The following is a 15,348-nucleotide window of genomic DNA, read 5'->3' as shown; positions in this document are numbered from 1 at the left end:
CGCCATGTAAAACACCAAAGACAGGATCCAGAAGGAGAACCATAGTACTTGTAAAAGCAGTCATTACAGGATGAGGGAGAGAAACCCACAAAATCCCAGAAAATGAAAGGAAGTCAAAATCTACAGCAACAGGTATGGAGAATGTTGCAACATAGTGCAAATCTGAAAATCTGCATTACTATACACACAGTGCGAAATATTTATTTTAGGAGTGCAATAAAAATCATCAGATAAACCATAGACTATATTTTCTTTCTGCTAGAATGTCATTTCAGTTACTCAGAACATAGTATTTTCCTTGTAACACACTGACAGGACTGGAACTGCATCTACACATTCATTCTGCAGCTTAGAGAGTTTAAAAAAATCCTTGCCTAGAATCAGATGGAGACACAATCACAAAGGCAAGTCTTGGGAAGTGCTGTGAGCATATGAAACAACAGGGGGGTTTTTAACATACCTTTTACATTTGTTACTACTTTGCAATTTTGAAATCCAAACTTGTTCCCTTAATGATATAGAGCCATCACTTAAACCTGTTGGAAAAAAGGAACTTCTAGCAGACTTCAAATATCCGAAGTGTACCAGAGGTGACCTTACATGTTCAGTATCCCATAAGGAAGGTGTGACACTGGATGCACCAGCTGCAAGACCAAGGAGCCTTGCTCTCTGAGGATCTTACAGAAGCATCACTGCAGCAATATGACATTGACAGACACATCTCTTTTGGTCAGGTAGAGTTGGTTGTGGAATATAAAGCAGCAGAAACTGAAGCTCTCCTTTCATAATAGAGCCACAAATGCTGAAGACTTGTAAATTAACCTTCATGTGATAAGGAAAGAATTCCTGTAATCAAAATAGCAAACAGAGATGACAATATAAGTGACAAAGATGTTTAAGTTACCACAGAGGTGTTACAGCCCTCTACTGCAACAGCAAATTTTAGATACAACTGTAAGGCTGCTGGAGTCAATCCCAACATCTACACATCTTCAGAAATGCTTTAGGACTACCCACTTGATCGCATTCAAGCTGTTGAGACATTCCATACCAGGTTACATCACTCTCTCCTGCATGCCTACTGTTTTATGCCACACAGATATTGTATCTGCAAAGTTTACAATTAGTTGCAGAAAGTTACAGAAAAAAATTCACAAATCAAGGTCTATTGCAGGTTTAACTCCTATCCCCTACAACTTCGTTGGTGCTCAGGAAGAAACACTTTCAGATACTGAGAAAGTATGACTGAAAACTGTGATTTACACATCTTATTCTGAAAGCTGTTGTCAGTATGAGGTTTAAAGATCAACCAAGAGAATTCCTTCTCCACTGAAATATTCTAACAGCCCCAAGACGAAATGAACAAATAAAAACCATCAGGATAATTTACACCAAAAAGTAAGAAATATTTTAAAGATATATTTGGGGAGTGTGTAATGAGACACCCAACTTTCTTTGAATTAGGATCTCATTAACCTTAGAGCCTTGGTGACTTTAGCACAGAGATTTTTCATTCCAACACGCAGTATAAAAAGGCAAGATATGAAAGTAATTTGATTTTTTTTACTACCAAAAAAAACCCAAATATGGTACTGATGAAAAGTTGAGCAGTACTGAAGAATAGTCCTGCATCAGTCTATAGAGAAAAAAACTATGTCCAGAATGTAATAATCTAACACAAACCTTTGGTTTCAGTATTATCAACCAATTCAACAGAATTTAAAGAATTGCAAAGGTATGCTCTTTCTGATTCTTTGCCTAGATTCACTGTCATTTTTGCTGTAATTGATCTTTTAGCACAATTCTGTTCAGCTTCAGAGATGCCTTCAGAGCTCCACAGACAGCTGGGTAACTGACAATTGCAGGAGTTTTCCTTTTTCTTATTTCCTGGGAAGCCTCTGGGCAGCAAGTCAGAAACATTCTGAAGTATTCACAAGGGAGAATAATTTTAAGGCGGGGAAACATGAAAGAAATAGAATATTTCTCTATATAATATTGTGTCTGGAGGAAAGAGCTCTGTTGCAACAGGAGCAGAATGAAATTAGGCAGTACAAAGTCAAAGAAACCAGTCTTAAAAATTCCTGCTATGACCTATGGAAAATCTTGCAAAAACACTGGGGATGGCCAAAAGAACGACCACAGGCCTGGGCTGGGATGCTTCAGTCCTAGCTCCAGCACTGAAGCAGAACTGAGACAATCCATGCCACTGCTGCCAGATGGTTGTTTAAGCTCATCTTTAAAACCCTGGTTACATATCAGAGTGCTCTTTCCTAAAAATGAGCAGTATTTTCCTAACACACAAAAATTTATTTTGAGGGTACCTTCCCAAGTGATGAAAGGCAATCCCCACTCCCAATGTACAATGTACAGAACTTTGCAGAATTTTCTAAAACAAACTCAATTCCTTCAAGGTGGAATGTCAGCTTTACCTTTTGTGTTGCTTTCCTCTAGACTTTACAGCTCATCTTCTTCACTTCCAGAATGGCACCACAGAGCTAAAAAGTTACTGCAGCTGAGGACTGAGGACACAGGAAGAATCCTGTTTCATGTTTTACTCTACTTTTGACAAGTTCCTCCATCTTGTAATGACATTTCTGGTTTTTCACAATATCACAGCCCACATTATTTCTACAGGACTTAACTCCAAAGATACTTTTTAATTTGCCAAGCATGTGGTAACTACATTTCATAGTATCTTTTTAATCCTTTTGAGAACTAAAAAGATAAGAAACATATTTTTGCCCTACTTCCCTGAAATGCAATTCTCACAGGGAAGATAACATAGAAAATTTTATAAAAATCAGAATCTTGTGTATTAGTTGAATCTCCTCACCTACTACACCAGTTAATCTGATATACTTATTATTAAAGAGCAGTGGTGATTTTTCTTCCTCCCCTAGGTCATCACCTCTAAGTATCTATTATTTAATCACATACTATTTTCCCCAGGCCTTCCACGGAATTAAAACTGAGCTGGAAAATACTAAACTGCCTGATCTTCCCTGATTCTGGAAGAAAAGTAGCAAACCTCAAATAATTATATAAACACAAGCACCATAAGCTAAAACTATATCCAACCTTTAACATCTAAGCATGGTGTTACTAAACTGAAGAATATTGTCAGAGAACTTATACATGAGAAATCCAAAACAAAACAAATGTGGTTTAAGCATGAAAGCAGCAGTTCTGGAAAGCCTCTCAGGTACACATGCATGCAAGCAGGATAGCTAACCAGCTGTAACACCGTGCTTGATCACTTCAAGAAAGGTGGTGTAGGCAGAGTTTGTGGAGGGAGGGGAGTGGAGCTGCTGATGCAAATAATCTTATGTTGTTGTGGTTTATCACACTGTTTGTTGGTTTGTTTGGTTTAACTGTTTTCATTTTTTACAAATGCCTTCATCAGTATTTCGAGAAAAGATACTTCATGCATAACTTCTATGAATGTCCTTTCTCTAGAACAACTGCAATATCCCTTTAAAATAATGGCCTTAAACTTTTTTTAACTCCAACAAGTGTCAATGTCCTTCTTTGGTCCACTCCATTTTTCCAAGGCATGCTGCTGAATATTTGAGGAAGATGACACTCATTTCTCTAGCATTTTATTATAGTGTTGGAACTATCCTTTGCCTTATTCTTTATCCACCTTGAAATTTGTTTACTTTTTGCAAATCAACTGTACAGATGGATAAGGAGACATGAATTCCACAAACAGAAACCACACTAGCCTTGGTGCTGCTTTTGTCTTCCTTGCTGAGTTTTTATCCAGAAGTGCATCTGAGTTTTTACATTTCCCCCTAATGAACACAGGCACTTAGGACAGAGAAGTGCAACCTAATGTGCACTATCTACACAGATAATGTGTGAAAGAGAGTCTTATAATTTTGCTTTAACCCTTCGACATAATTTATCTTTCCCAAGCTTAACTACTCTAGAAGTTATGCCTCACTCACCACTTTGAGGACAGCGGCTACCTATAACACATCAACTCACTTCAATCAAAATCGTTCCACTTATTTAGATATACAAATTATCAGACCAACAGTGCCACTGCAATTTAAAATCCAATGAACAACTAAAGAAATTAAGACAAGAAACACAAGTGGTGTTTCACAGGTAAAAAAAAAAAAAAACCAACACAAAAAGAAACCACCAGCAAACTTCATTCTCCTCAGCTGCCAGTTAGGAATATCTTCCGGGGTGTGACCGTGTCCCCGAGCCCCGAAGGTCTCCGGGCAGGGCGGGCACACGGCTCCCGCAGCCCCGCGCAGGCCCAGCCCAGGAGGGGACAGCCGAGCGCCCACCGCCATCGCGCCTCCTCCTCCTCCGCTCCTCCCCGCCCGGGGAGCTCCGCCCGCCGCGGCGCCGCCGCCGCCAGCGGCCTCCCCGCGCCGCTCACCAGCAGGGGCACCCCGAAGGTCATCGTGCGGCCCCTCCACAGCCTCCGCAGCTTCTCCATCCTCCGCTCCCGCCCCACGGGCCGGGCGCCGCCTCCCGCCTCCGGCCCGGCCCCGGCGCTTCCGGCGGGACGCGCTCCGCCGCCACAGCGGCCCCTCCGCCACAGCGGCCCCTCCGCCACAGCGGCCCCTCCGCCACAGCGGCCCCTCCGCCACAGCGGCCCGCAGAGCCGGTTCCGCTGCGGCCCGGGCGGCACCGCTGGGCCCCGGCTCGGCCCCCTTCCCTCACGCATCGTCCCGACACGCACATCCCCCACACACACCCCCCTCACGCGTTCCCTCACAGCTCGGTGATGAACACAGTTGAGCAGGCCTAGTCACGAGCTGTGTCTTCTGTTTTTTCTGCATTGTTAACCCTTGTCACAACCAAAATGAACTAAGAAAACCCTTTTCAAAACAAAGTTGGCCACAACAGTGCTAGTGAGCAGCCTTACTCTGACATTTAGAGCCAACAGTCCTTCAAACCTGCCAGGAATTAAATGTGGTGTGCCATCCACCCCGACAGGTCTCAGCTGGAGCCACACGCGTGGTTCTGGAGTGCTGACCTGTTACAGACAAGAGCACCCATTCTCCAGGCACACGCTGCGATGTTTTTATCTATTACTGTAGCCAGAGGTTCTGCCCTGTCCTGGTAGCCTGTGGCAATCATAGAGTGGAGACAGGAGAATGTCAGGTCCCCTTTTACATACCTCTGAATCACTACACAGCCTTTCCACATTCCGAGTCATTGCTGATGGGCATGCAGGGCAGGGACAAAGTGGAACAAGGGACTTGCTGCCTCAACTCAAATAGTAATTTAAAAACATTTGAAAATGGAACATTGATGATCCCTTCCTTTGGTCTTCTCCATCAATCAAGGAAGTGGTAGAGATACTTAATAAGGTTTTCTGACCATCTTAATAAGATAGCACATATATACAAGCTAAAATGAGAATAAAATCAAACACATATAGTAAGATATGCTAATATTATTGCAATCCAATGTCCACTAACTTGTTCTGAGAGATGTACCAGTCTAGAGAGAAAGAAACAGAACTGAAGAATAAAAATATAACATAGCAGGAAATGGCTATTTGTTGAGTCCCTCAGTAACACAAAGGCAACATGGGTCTGAATTCCAGAGATGCAAACTCTCAGCTGGGAGCAGTGAGAGCAAGAGAACAGGTCTGTCTGTGTCCATCCCCATGCTGTGCTGAGCCTGGGATGAACTCGTCACAGAGCACAGGCTCGGTGCTGGAAGACCAGCACACCCAGGGCCTCTGAAAGCACAACTGTCCCTTCTAAAGAGTTTGAGAAAAATGGGCCTCAAACAGACTTGTGAAGAGGAAGCAACTGACCAAAAAGAAGTCAGAAAGAATAATGTCATGAAATTATGAAATTAAGGAAGTTGCTACTATAGATTAAGACACGCTGAGAAAAGAGGTTATTACTTACTTCCCTTCTCTTATCTCTTCCCTAGAAACAGTTTTGTACCTCGAATATTCCAGTGTTAGGCTAGCCTCACCTCCAGTCTTACTGTCCCACATGAATACTATTAGGTCACTGCTAGAGATGTAACCCACAGCTGCTGATGCCCATGAGCAGAATTGGCGCCTGCTTATCCCAGCTTTTAAAAGAACACCAGAAGTCCTGGCTGGGAGAGAAGGTTAAGAGTTTGTTCCACTGCGATGGGGTGCTCTTGTTAAGATTCACACAGCGTTCTTTTGTTTTCACTGATAACTGCTGTTGGTATTTAAAATTTTCCACATGGTGTTGTGCAGAGAAAGCAGCAAGAGAAAGTAAATGTGTAACTAAATACAAATATTGTATCATTATATAACAACAACGACAATTTTGTAATAATTGGAAGGATAATACAAATGCCTAAGACAAACACACTGTGCCAGAGATGAACAGTAAATTAGGATTTTTAAAATGCCTTAATGTTTAATATTCTAAAATGCTGTTAAATTACAAAGGTAAAGCCATCATCAATAAATATTTTATTTCCACAGTGTCACTTTGTTCTTTTCATTGTTGGTTGATCAGTCACCTTGAACAGAGAGGAGTAGGGAGAAACAGTTTGGAAGATTGGAATATATTCTGGGTTTGATTTACAGCAGAGGTTTGATGCCTCCTTGATGTGACCCCTACTGTCATAAACAGATAGACAAACATAAAAGTGGGTAAACAAACATCTTGGGGTTTTATGTCATTCACAGCTTGCCCCAAATGTTGTTCCCAATACTTCAAGCACATATTTATGTTCCCAAGTAGGCTAAATGTGGTTTTCTTGTCCAGGTTACCATACAGCCATTTAAACATTTTTTACTTTGTGAAGTACTGTGAGAGGATATTGTGTGTGAAATGTGCCTCTGGAGCCCATGTGCTAGATGTATATATGATGCTTCATCTGAAGGTCAGGCAAAGAGCAGAAGCTTAAGGTGATGGCTGGCTGGCTTTTATCACAACAAAGGGAACGAGGTGTTTCTGACTGCAGTTTCCCTGGCCTAGACAAATGCTCTGGGAAAGCCTCTTCTCACTTTCTCCCTGAGAAGGACCTTTAAAATTCATTGCACATAATGTGCTGCTGGCTGTTGGCAGAAACCCTGGGAACTTCAGACAAATGAAGCTTGCAATGCTGCAATGGTTTAGGCTGCAATGACCACGACTGCAGGGGAATACAGAGTGAAACAATACATTGTGCAATATGGTTTCTAGGCAGTGGCATGGAGATCATGATGGAAATCTTATTAAACATCCCTGGACAAGCCATACTAATCAAGATTGGTATTGGACTGGTTACCAGGAGGTGCAGAATTGCTCACAATGCAGCACTGGCTGTAGGTAGCCAAGATTAATAAGGAACATGACTTTAGTTCAGTACAGAACTTGCAGCAGTTTGTACAGGAGGATGAAAATGAGAGGCATGTTGTAACGATTCTGTTGCCTAAACACGCATCACTTCAGGAGGCAGTGGAGCGAGGCCATCCTGTGAGTTACATTTCCATCCAGTGGATCTCTCCAGAGCCTCCTGCTTCACTAAGAGCATGGCACATAAAACAAACCTTTAAACGTTGTCTGTGCAGACATGATATACATCATAGCTGAGACCTTCAGCCCTGAAAGCACACACCCCTGTATACCTGAGCTAAAGAAACAGCTGGTTGGACTTAGCATGCATTTGTGATCAAAAAAAGGAAACAATCATCATCTTAAAAGCTTGTAGCTCTCTCTGGGTGCAGGGTGGAAATCCTGACTTGGCAGTAGCTGTTGAGAACACCATTTCTAAAATGACAACTCCCTCTCAACACACTGCCAGTTCCTTTTTCATCCTCCTTTGTGTAGCCAAGAGAAGTTGCAAGGGAGAGAGGGGGCCTGGATTCCCCTTTGAGTCTTTCCTACACCTTCTGACTAGAATTCCTAGTGAGGTAATTGAGTGGAAGAGTTAGTGTACTTGTCCTTTCCTCATTCTGTGCTTTCTCATCAGCTGTCAGAATTAGCATAAATACATCCAAGGACCAGATTCTCGTCAGGAGCCAGCTTGGAGAGGCCAGTGAGCCAGCTGTGCCCATTTTTCATTCCACTGAAATAGTGCACACAGCGGAAGGCACCATGGTGGCCCATGCATTGGAAGGGTCATCTGTGCTTTCCAGATGTGGCCCTAAGTTTCCCCCTCCACCTCCAAAAAGGGAGAAGAAAGGAACAGGTTGACATTCTTTGGGTTCACTATTTGTTTTTTACCTAATTGCATTGGCTCGGAAATAGGCCAGGGAAGGATGGCTCTGAAGCCATGTTTTATGTCTGTGAGTGCAGGAGGAAAATCTGAAGGAAATACTGACCTTCCAAACAGATTCACTCTCCTCTTCCTTGTGCTCAGGGAGGCCATTTCCCCAAATACAGCCAGCAAATGTCACCTAGGAGAGAGACACCCCAGGAAATCTGGGGGAAAAAAAGAAAACCAGGAACACTGCCTAGGATTAGGAAAAGTGGGAGGGGTCTGTGCCAAAAAGCACCAATATGGTCGAGTCATCTCTGCATCTACTTAGTAGCTGCCTCTTATCACCACAGCCCCATGCTCTTTTTGACCCCAAAGAAAAGCCATGGTAACACATTCGTTTTCTAGATTCTTTGTTATTATTTTCAAGAGCAGGACAGTCATTCAAGCTCTTAAATTTGAGTACTGAAAACAGGTGGTTGTAGAACAGGAGCACCTTTCATTTGTCCTTCACATGAGTTAGAAACCTGATAATTACAAAAGGGATGGATCTGAGTGCAGTTTGTTGCTGGTCTAAGAGATGAGGAGTTCTGGCTCTGGTTCCTTCACTGGTTGTGGGCAGGTGATTTGTCATTGGGTAAAGGAAAACCCAGCCAAAATAGAGAAGAGACTGCTGGGCTTAAATGGGTAGAGGGAGAGATAAAAAGATAAAACGGTTCCAGAGAAGGAACATCACAGTATGTGCAGTCTGCCCATACACATCCTCTCATGCCTGAGAGAGTCAGCAGTTCTCTGTAGATCAAGGATCATGGAGGCCCCTGGAGGGAAATACAGTTTAGTCACCACAATCCTCAGTTCTGTGTTGGGGTTCACAGTCATTTTGCCAAGCAACTGTAGTGGCTGTCCATGGAAAAGGGACTGAAGCAGAAAGGGTCTTCCCTCCCCTGTGTTGTCTGTTGAAAAGAGAAACCAATGTGTGCGAAAGGGTGTGAGAAACGGATAGAACAAAAGAGCAGGGATGTTATTTGGGGGCAAACTGGGCAGTTTAGACCCGTGTATGTCTACAGGTTCGTGATGTGCCTGAGGCTGAGGGGGCTGCAGAGGTGGAGGGGGACTCCTCATCCGTTGTGTCCCCTTGTTCCTCCTTGTGAAGGCCAAGGCTGATGTGGCTCTGCAGGGCTGCTGGGGTCAGCCATTCCTTGGGGAGGCAGCTCTGGAGGAAAGGGATGCAGGAGCTGAAGTAGGCCAGGCGGTTCACCCAGCGGGGGATCTCTTTCCCACATAATATCTGTGGAGTAAACCGAAAAGGAACATGGTTAATAGTACCAAAACAAGCGTACAGGCAATGTCATCCCCATCCACACCACCAGCTCAACGGGGCCAATTCCCTGTTGCTCAGAACAGAAAGGAGCATCTTCTGCAGTCAGAAACAGATGTAATGCCAACATCCACATGACTGCCTGACATGCACAGGGACCCCCACCAGTGTAGGCCTTGTCAGCATCTTAACAGAGACCAGGAAAAACATTTCATGGCCCTCAGTGGCTTTGGTGACTGTTCTCCAGGCAGTCCATGGGTAAAAGAACAGGCCTGCAGGGGCTTCTCACCCAAGACAATGACATTCCTTTAGCAAGTAGCTCAAAAAGTCTGGAAAAATGTTTAAGCTGTTGCTGGCCAGACCTTGAGGAGCCCAGAAGCTGAGTATGACTAGGTAGATGGAGATGCCTGAGAAGCTGTTGTTGTTGCTCCCTTTTCTGACACAGTGGTTCAGTCAAATTACAGTATCTGAGGGTCCTTTTCCTATCCTACCATACCACCGTCTAATTTCTCCTCATATGGTATTTCCTAATATGGGGGGGAAAGCAACAAAAAAACCCACCCCAACCTGGGTTGTAAGTATCTCTGTTCCATCATAGATGCTCCTGGCACTGATTTGGATTACACTGTGCTAGCACAGATACTGTTTTCCAAGGTCATATCAAATTCAGCACGAGGAAACAACTTGATTTATACTGCAGACCCTTTCTTCTGTAGCGTTTAACCACACAGACATACAGGTGCCAGATTTTAATAGCTGTATCTGGCTTAGACCACATAAAGTATGTTTCCCTTTATATTTTACTATATCCCTTACCAGGCACAGAAGAGACATGGGGAACTGATCAGCAGGCATGCCTCAAGAGCCCTTCTTTAGTAAATTTACTGCCTGTGTATAGGGCCCTACACCAGTGTACCAGAGCCTAAAGTCCATAGCAGGTTCAGGAGTCATAGTACCTGAATTCTCATTCCCTCCCTGTGTTGTTTCCCATGCAGCAAGAAAGACAGAGAGGAAACTCCACCCCACAGACCTTGTCCCACAATTTACATGAATTAGTGGTTTCAGGGTTGTCCATATTGTACCTTTTCCCAATACTAAATTTCTCTGCCCTTCCTCCCACCCTCTTTCTGACTAAAACCACACTTAATTTCATACTAAGTACTGCAAAAACTCAAGGGTGTTTGTCCACTAAGAAGATGATTTGGTGAGAAGTTTCTTATTGGCAAGGTAACGTAGGGCTTAGAGGTTTCAGGAAGTTTTCAGGGAGAATGGAACTTTTTCTAGAGGATGGGCTGTGCGTGTTCCAGTTGTTACGGCTGATGAGCAGCTGGTCCTTCCTGCATATGGCCTGGGCAGAATGCTCCACGCCCCACTCCAAGTCACCTTGAGCATAAGGGAATTAGCTTGCTCCAACAGCATGGCATTTCCAATGAGGTGTGGAGAAGGCAGCAAACCTGTGACTGTGCTAATTTGACTACAGAACTCACTTTATTTTGACATGCATTGTTTAAAAATCAATGTGTGAAATTGGAGACATTATCATTAGGTATCAGAGAATGAGCAAAGCCATTTAGCTGCTAAAATTACTTGCAAGCATAGACTGTTCTTCACCTAATACACTCCAAGGACTTCTATTTCAGTTCTCACCAGTGCTGCATTCCACTTAACCTTAGACACAGCTAAATGAATCTGTATTTTTGAAATTTTTAATCGGGGGATGATTGCTTTATTAACAATTTTGTATCTCCATCCAGATTCCCTGATTTCCATTGCTAGAGCTATTGCCTGAGCCTATAAGTGGATAACCTCTCCACATATGCTTGAGACTCATTCATAGAAAATTTGTTGATCCATTTGATTTTCTCACCAGACGTATCAGACAATTTTCACAAGAATACTGTTGAAGTTTAAGACTGTGTTTGATGTGTTCTACTCAAACATTTTGACCTACACTACACTACTTTCACCTGAGCCAAAGTCACAAATTGCACTACAATTTCCCTCAGATTTTGTAGTATTCCTCTTTTTCTTCAGGAACTTAGGCAACATATTGCCATAGAAAATGACTCAGTTTAGGCTCCTTGTGATGTATGCATGCATGTGGGTTTAGTTCTCAAGCAGTTTGAAGTTTTAATAAAGACCTCCTCTTAGATATTAATAGATAGAACAATTAAACCAGGGTATGATTCTTTGGAAAATTAGCTGGAACAACAGAACAGCATAAAGTAAGATGGCCTGAAATGGAAATACTGTTTTTAAGAGTTGGGTTTATTTTCTAAGCAGATCCCCTAGCAACTGAAATAGCACTTCCCAATGTGGAAGAAATGCTGAGATGTTTGCCTTTTTTCTGTAGGAGCTTCTTCACCCAGAATGAATCAATAAAGCAAGGAAGAGCCAGAAAAAAATGAAGATGTGTGGGCATTGGGCCACCAAGCAACAAAGGGCAGTTTGTGGAGCTCAAGGATAATGATGAAGTCAAAGTGGTTTCCCTTACCTCAGTCTTGCTTGTCATGTCACCTCCTGTCAGTGCAGCCTCATTATTATTCCACAGCAGAACACAATGTTCAATAGGAGCAAAAGGGCAATGGCAGAGATTGCTACCAACACTACAATCTTCTCTGTTTTTCACTCCTTGCCATAAAGTGTATTGTGCTGGAGCATCCAGCAGTGCTTAACTAATGGAGAAACATCAAATGAGCCTGGCTGCCATGGGATTAAGCCAATTGAGTTTAAATAAAACAGCACGAAGCAAGATGAAATGGGTGTTTTCCAACTGCATATGAAGTCACAGAAAAATCTACTGACTGCAGCTCTTCTGAGAAATTCTCCACTGAAAATCACTCACTGGAACAATAAAGTTACTGAATGTTGTTACCACGCATTGTTTCCATCAGCAGAACCCTTTTTCAGATGTTTTTAGAGTTCAAGATTTCACATGGGCTTTTTTCTTCCTTGTCAAAGAAGTGGGGTTTTCTCTGTTGAAGAAGATGAACTTCTCTGTGCTAGGTCATGTACTAACTCTGACAGGAGATGTAAATAAATAATAAACTGTTACAGGTCAGAAATTGCACCAAGCACAACTTCTGATTGCCTGAGACCAGGTCTCCCTTCAGGCACTTGGGCGAAGGCTGCACGTACTTGCAGCTTCCACTGAGCAGCACCTGCTGACAGAAAGCCAAGTCTCCCATAGCTGCAGCTTCCTCTGGGGACTCTGTGTAGGAATTGTGAGTGACCCAGCTGGCACCTGCAGAGTCAAGTGGAAAGAGCTGTTCAGCCATCCATGGCTGAAGACAAATGGGCAGGAGAAATGGGACCAGACAGTTTGGGTGCTTTTTCTAGTCAACTGTCAAAACCACACCAGGATTTCAACTAATCAAGAGACAACTAATTCAGGATATGAAAATATTCTCCAAGCAACTTAAGCTGTATAATTTTGCACAAAACAGTTACCAGTTAAAATGAACAAACTGCCCTGCACCCTCTCCCCTCCCCTAGGTGTCCTAGGAGCTACCTGTCCCTGCTGGGCAAGGCTTTAACACTTCTTTGTAAAGCTTTGCAGTGGGCAGGGGAACAGCCTAGCAGCTGGGCAACACGGGCTGAAATGCCATCCAGCAATGGAAGATGCTGAGTCTCCTGCCTTCTAGAAGACAATGTTATCGATGTGCTGCTTTTTGAGAGGGCTTTGGTTGTGTGGGCATATGCTAGACATTATCTGAGATTGTCTAACAGGTGAGCCCCTTTCAAAATATAGAGAAGAGCTGATCAGTTGTAGATCCTAAGAGAAAGCTCCCAAATGTAATCAGTTCTGTGCTGTGCTGGATGATGCAACTGGGGTGATTCAAGCCATGCATAAAAGAATAACTCAAGGCACTGAGGATATTTTCTGCAAGTGAGCCCTCTCAGTGGCACCATGTAGTGCTCCAATCCGGGAAAATCGAGATGAACAGAGGCAACATAACATTGCTCAAACAATACAAGCCAATTATTTCAATTCTAGTCATCAAACTGAGGCTTGGAGAGTTCAGCACTGAACATCTGCTGAACCACCCACTGCCTCTTCCACTTAGCAGCCTTGCTAAAGATGAGGTGGCATCCATATGGGACATGTATCCATTTGAGTTACTGTACAGAATTCCTCTCCGCATCTCTTAGAGAATGCAGAGGGGTTTTATTGGCACCTGAGGAGTCTAACACACACCTCAGAGCAATTTAAGAGCAAAGGCTTTAGAACCCCAGGGAAATCATTACAGTATTTGCATAGAATGGCTCCTACAAGGCCTATACAATACAGCATAGATTATCCTCATCAGAATTTCAGAGTAAGGCCATTAGACACAAACCAGCACATCTGCCCAGGCAAGGCCTGCAGGCTATGCTAGAGCAGCCAAAGCACATGTAGAAAGAGAAAATTCAATTCAATCTATGTAGTTCTTTGACACATCTAGAATAAACCAGTAACCCAAGGCACAGGAACATCTTTTTTGCCACCTCACAAAAACTAACCTGGCAGCATATCTGCCCAGTGCTGGCAGAGCTAAGGGAGTTTGAGTGCATCAACAAGGAACATACCTATAGCTCTGCACCCCAATCAGCTCCTGCACATAGGGTGTACAGTGGAAATAACATTTGAGAGAGAATGGACATAACCACCTTCACAGCTCATCTGAAGGAACAGTCTCACCATGGTGGAGTTGGCAAGCTAGGATCAATTGCTTGAAACAGATTTATAGTATACTTACTGTGTAAAAATTACAGTTTCTACTCTGGGGAATTTAAGTAGCCTGTGGGAATCAACAGACTAGATGAAGTGCCACGGGCTGTGAAGCCTGCAGCACACGTTCAGCAGAGCCAGGAATAGCCTGTGACTTACAAAGGAAAGGGTATAGCTGAGAAACTATAGATGACAATAAATGAGCTCAGTAATGAAGCCGTGTTCTGGGAGGTAGCAACCTGAGTCAAAGGCAGGAAGGTAGCAGCCAAGTCATTATTTTAAGCAACTGCCTGAAATGCTCCCATTCTCCTATGCAATCCTTTTCTGTTCTGAGGTGGGCAGAGCACTGCAACTGCTACAGGTCTTCTCCAGGACCATAGGTGTTATAGAGACAGAATCTGCACCCTCTATCTGAGACTAGCCAGGACTGAGGGAAAAAGGAAAGCATTGAAAGGAGGGACTAATACCCACTGTCTTGCTCCCCTTGTGAAGCTAGTTGGAAGCATGTCAGTCACCTCTGTGGACGTGGTAGAAGGGCAAGATTGCCTTTCTGCAGCAGTCTGTGTGCACAAATGATGGGGTAGGTAGCTCTGGGTCAAATGAGGCAGCTGGCTCCTGGCACCTCAGCACTCATGGCAGTATTTCAGCTTCACTGGCCAGGCCACCAGTGGAGAGCCACAGTGGGAGCAGTTGTGACATCTTGTTGAACCACATTCAGAGTTGAATTCTGAGTGGCATCACTGATTAGCCGTGTACCAACACTGGAGCATGGCAGTGCCCTCTTGAACATGAAGGTCTTTGTAATGAGCGCTTGTAAGTACAGCCAACAGCTGCAGGGTGATAGGGTAGGTAGCAAGTGGCCTCATAATGAATGACTACTTGGGGAAAACTGAGTATAATTGAGTCTGGGCTTGTTAATGGCATTTAAAATAAAGACTCTCCCACCAAATGAACGAACAACTGCAGTTCATTCCCATTATGATGATGGCATGAAGAGGAATTGCCTTCTCCTAACAGATGCTGTTTCAAGACCAGTGGCTGAGAACAGCTGTTGCTTAACAAGGTCATCCTTTCAAGTATTGTGGACATGCTGAGCATGACCAGCCCAACTCATATGCATAGAGGGACAGACAGTAAGAGTGTCTATTTTTCCTGCATAGCTAACCAG

General features: G+C 43.6%; 2 protein-coding genes across 2 annotated transcripts in view; both read right to left on the bottom strand.

Moving 5' to 3' along the window:
• LOC134551277 (cytochrome c oxidase assembly protein COX16 homolog, mitochondrial) overlaps window positions 1-4,547 on the bottom strand; it is a 44,548-nt gene extending 40,001 nt beyond the window's left edge. The window contains exon 1 of the mRNA XM_063398704.1: window positions 4,397-4,547. Within this exon, the coding sequence (XP_063254774.1) occupies window positions 4,397-4,456 (60 nt within the window). The 5' untranslated portion in view covers window positions 4,457-4,547. The remainder of the gene's footprint in view (window positions 1-4,396) is intronic.
• Window positions 4,548-8,708: 4,161 nt separating this feature from the next.
• LOC134551476 (deubiquitinase DESI2-like) overlaps window positions 8,709-15,348 on the bottom strand; it is a 52,369-nt gene continuing 45,729 nt past the window's right edge. Inside the window, exon 5 of the mRNA XM_063399136.1 lies at window positions 8,709-9,439. Coding sequence (XP_063255206.1) covers window positions 9,197-9,439 — 243 coding nt within the window. The 3' untranslated portion in view covers window positions 8,709-9,196. The remainder of the gene's footprint in view (window positions 9,440-15,348) is intronic.

The sequence above is a fragment of the Prinia subflava genome, chromosome 5, assembly GCF_021018805.1.
Source record: "Prinia subflava isolate CZ2003 ecotype Zambia chromosome 5, Cam_Psub_1.2, whole genome shotgun sequence".
Taxonomy (NCBI): domain Eukaryota; kingdom Metazoa; phylum Chordata; class Aves; order Passeriformes; family Cisticolidae; genus Prinia; species Prinia subflava.
The sequence above is the reverse complement of the archived record's forward strand: the minus strand, read 5'-3'. Positions and strand labels throughout refer to the sequence as shown.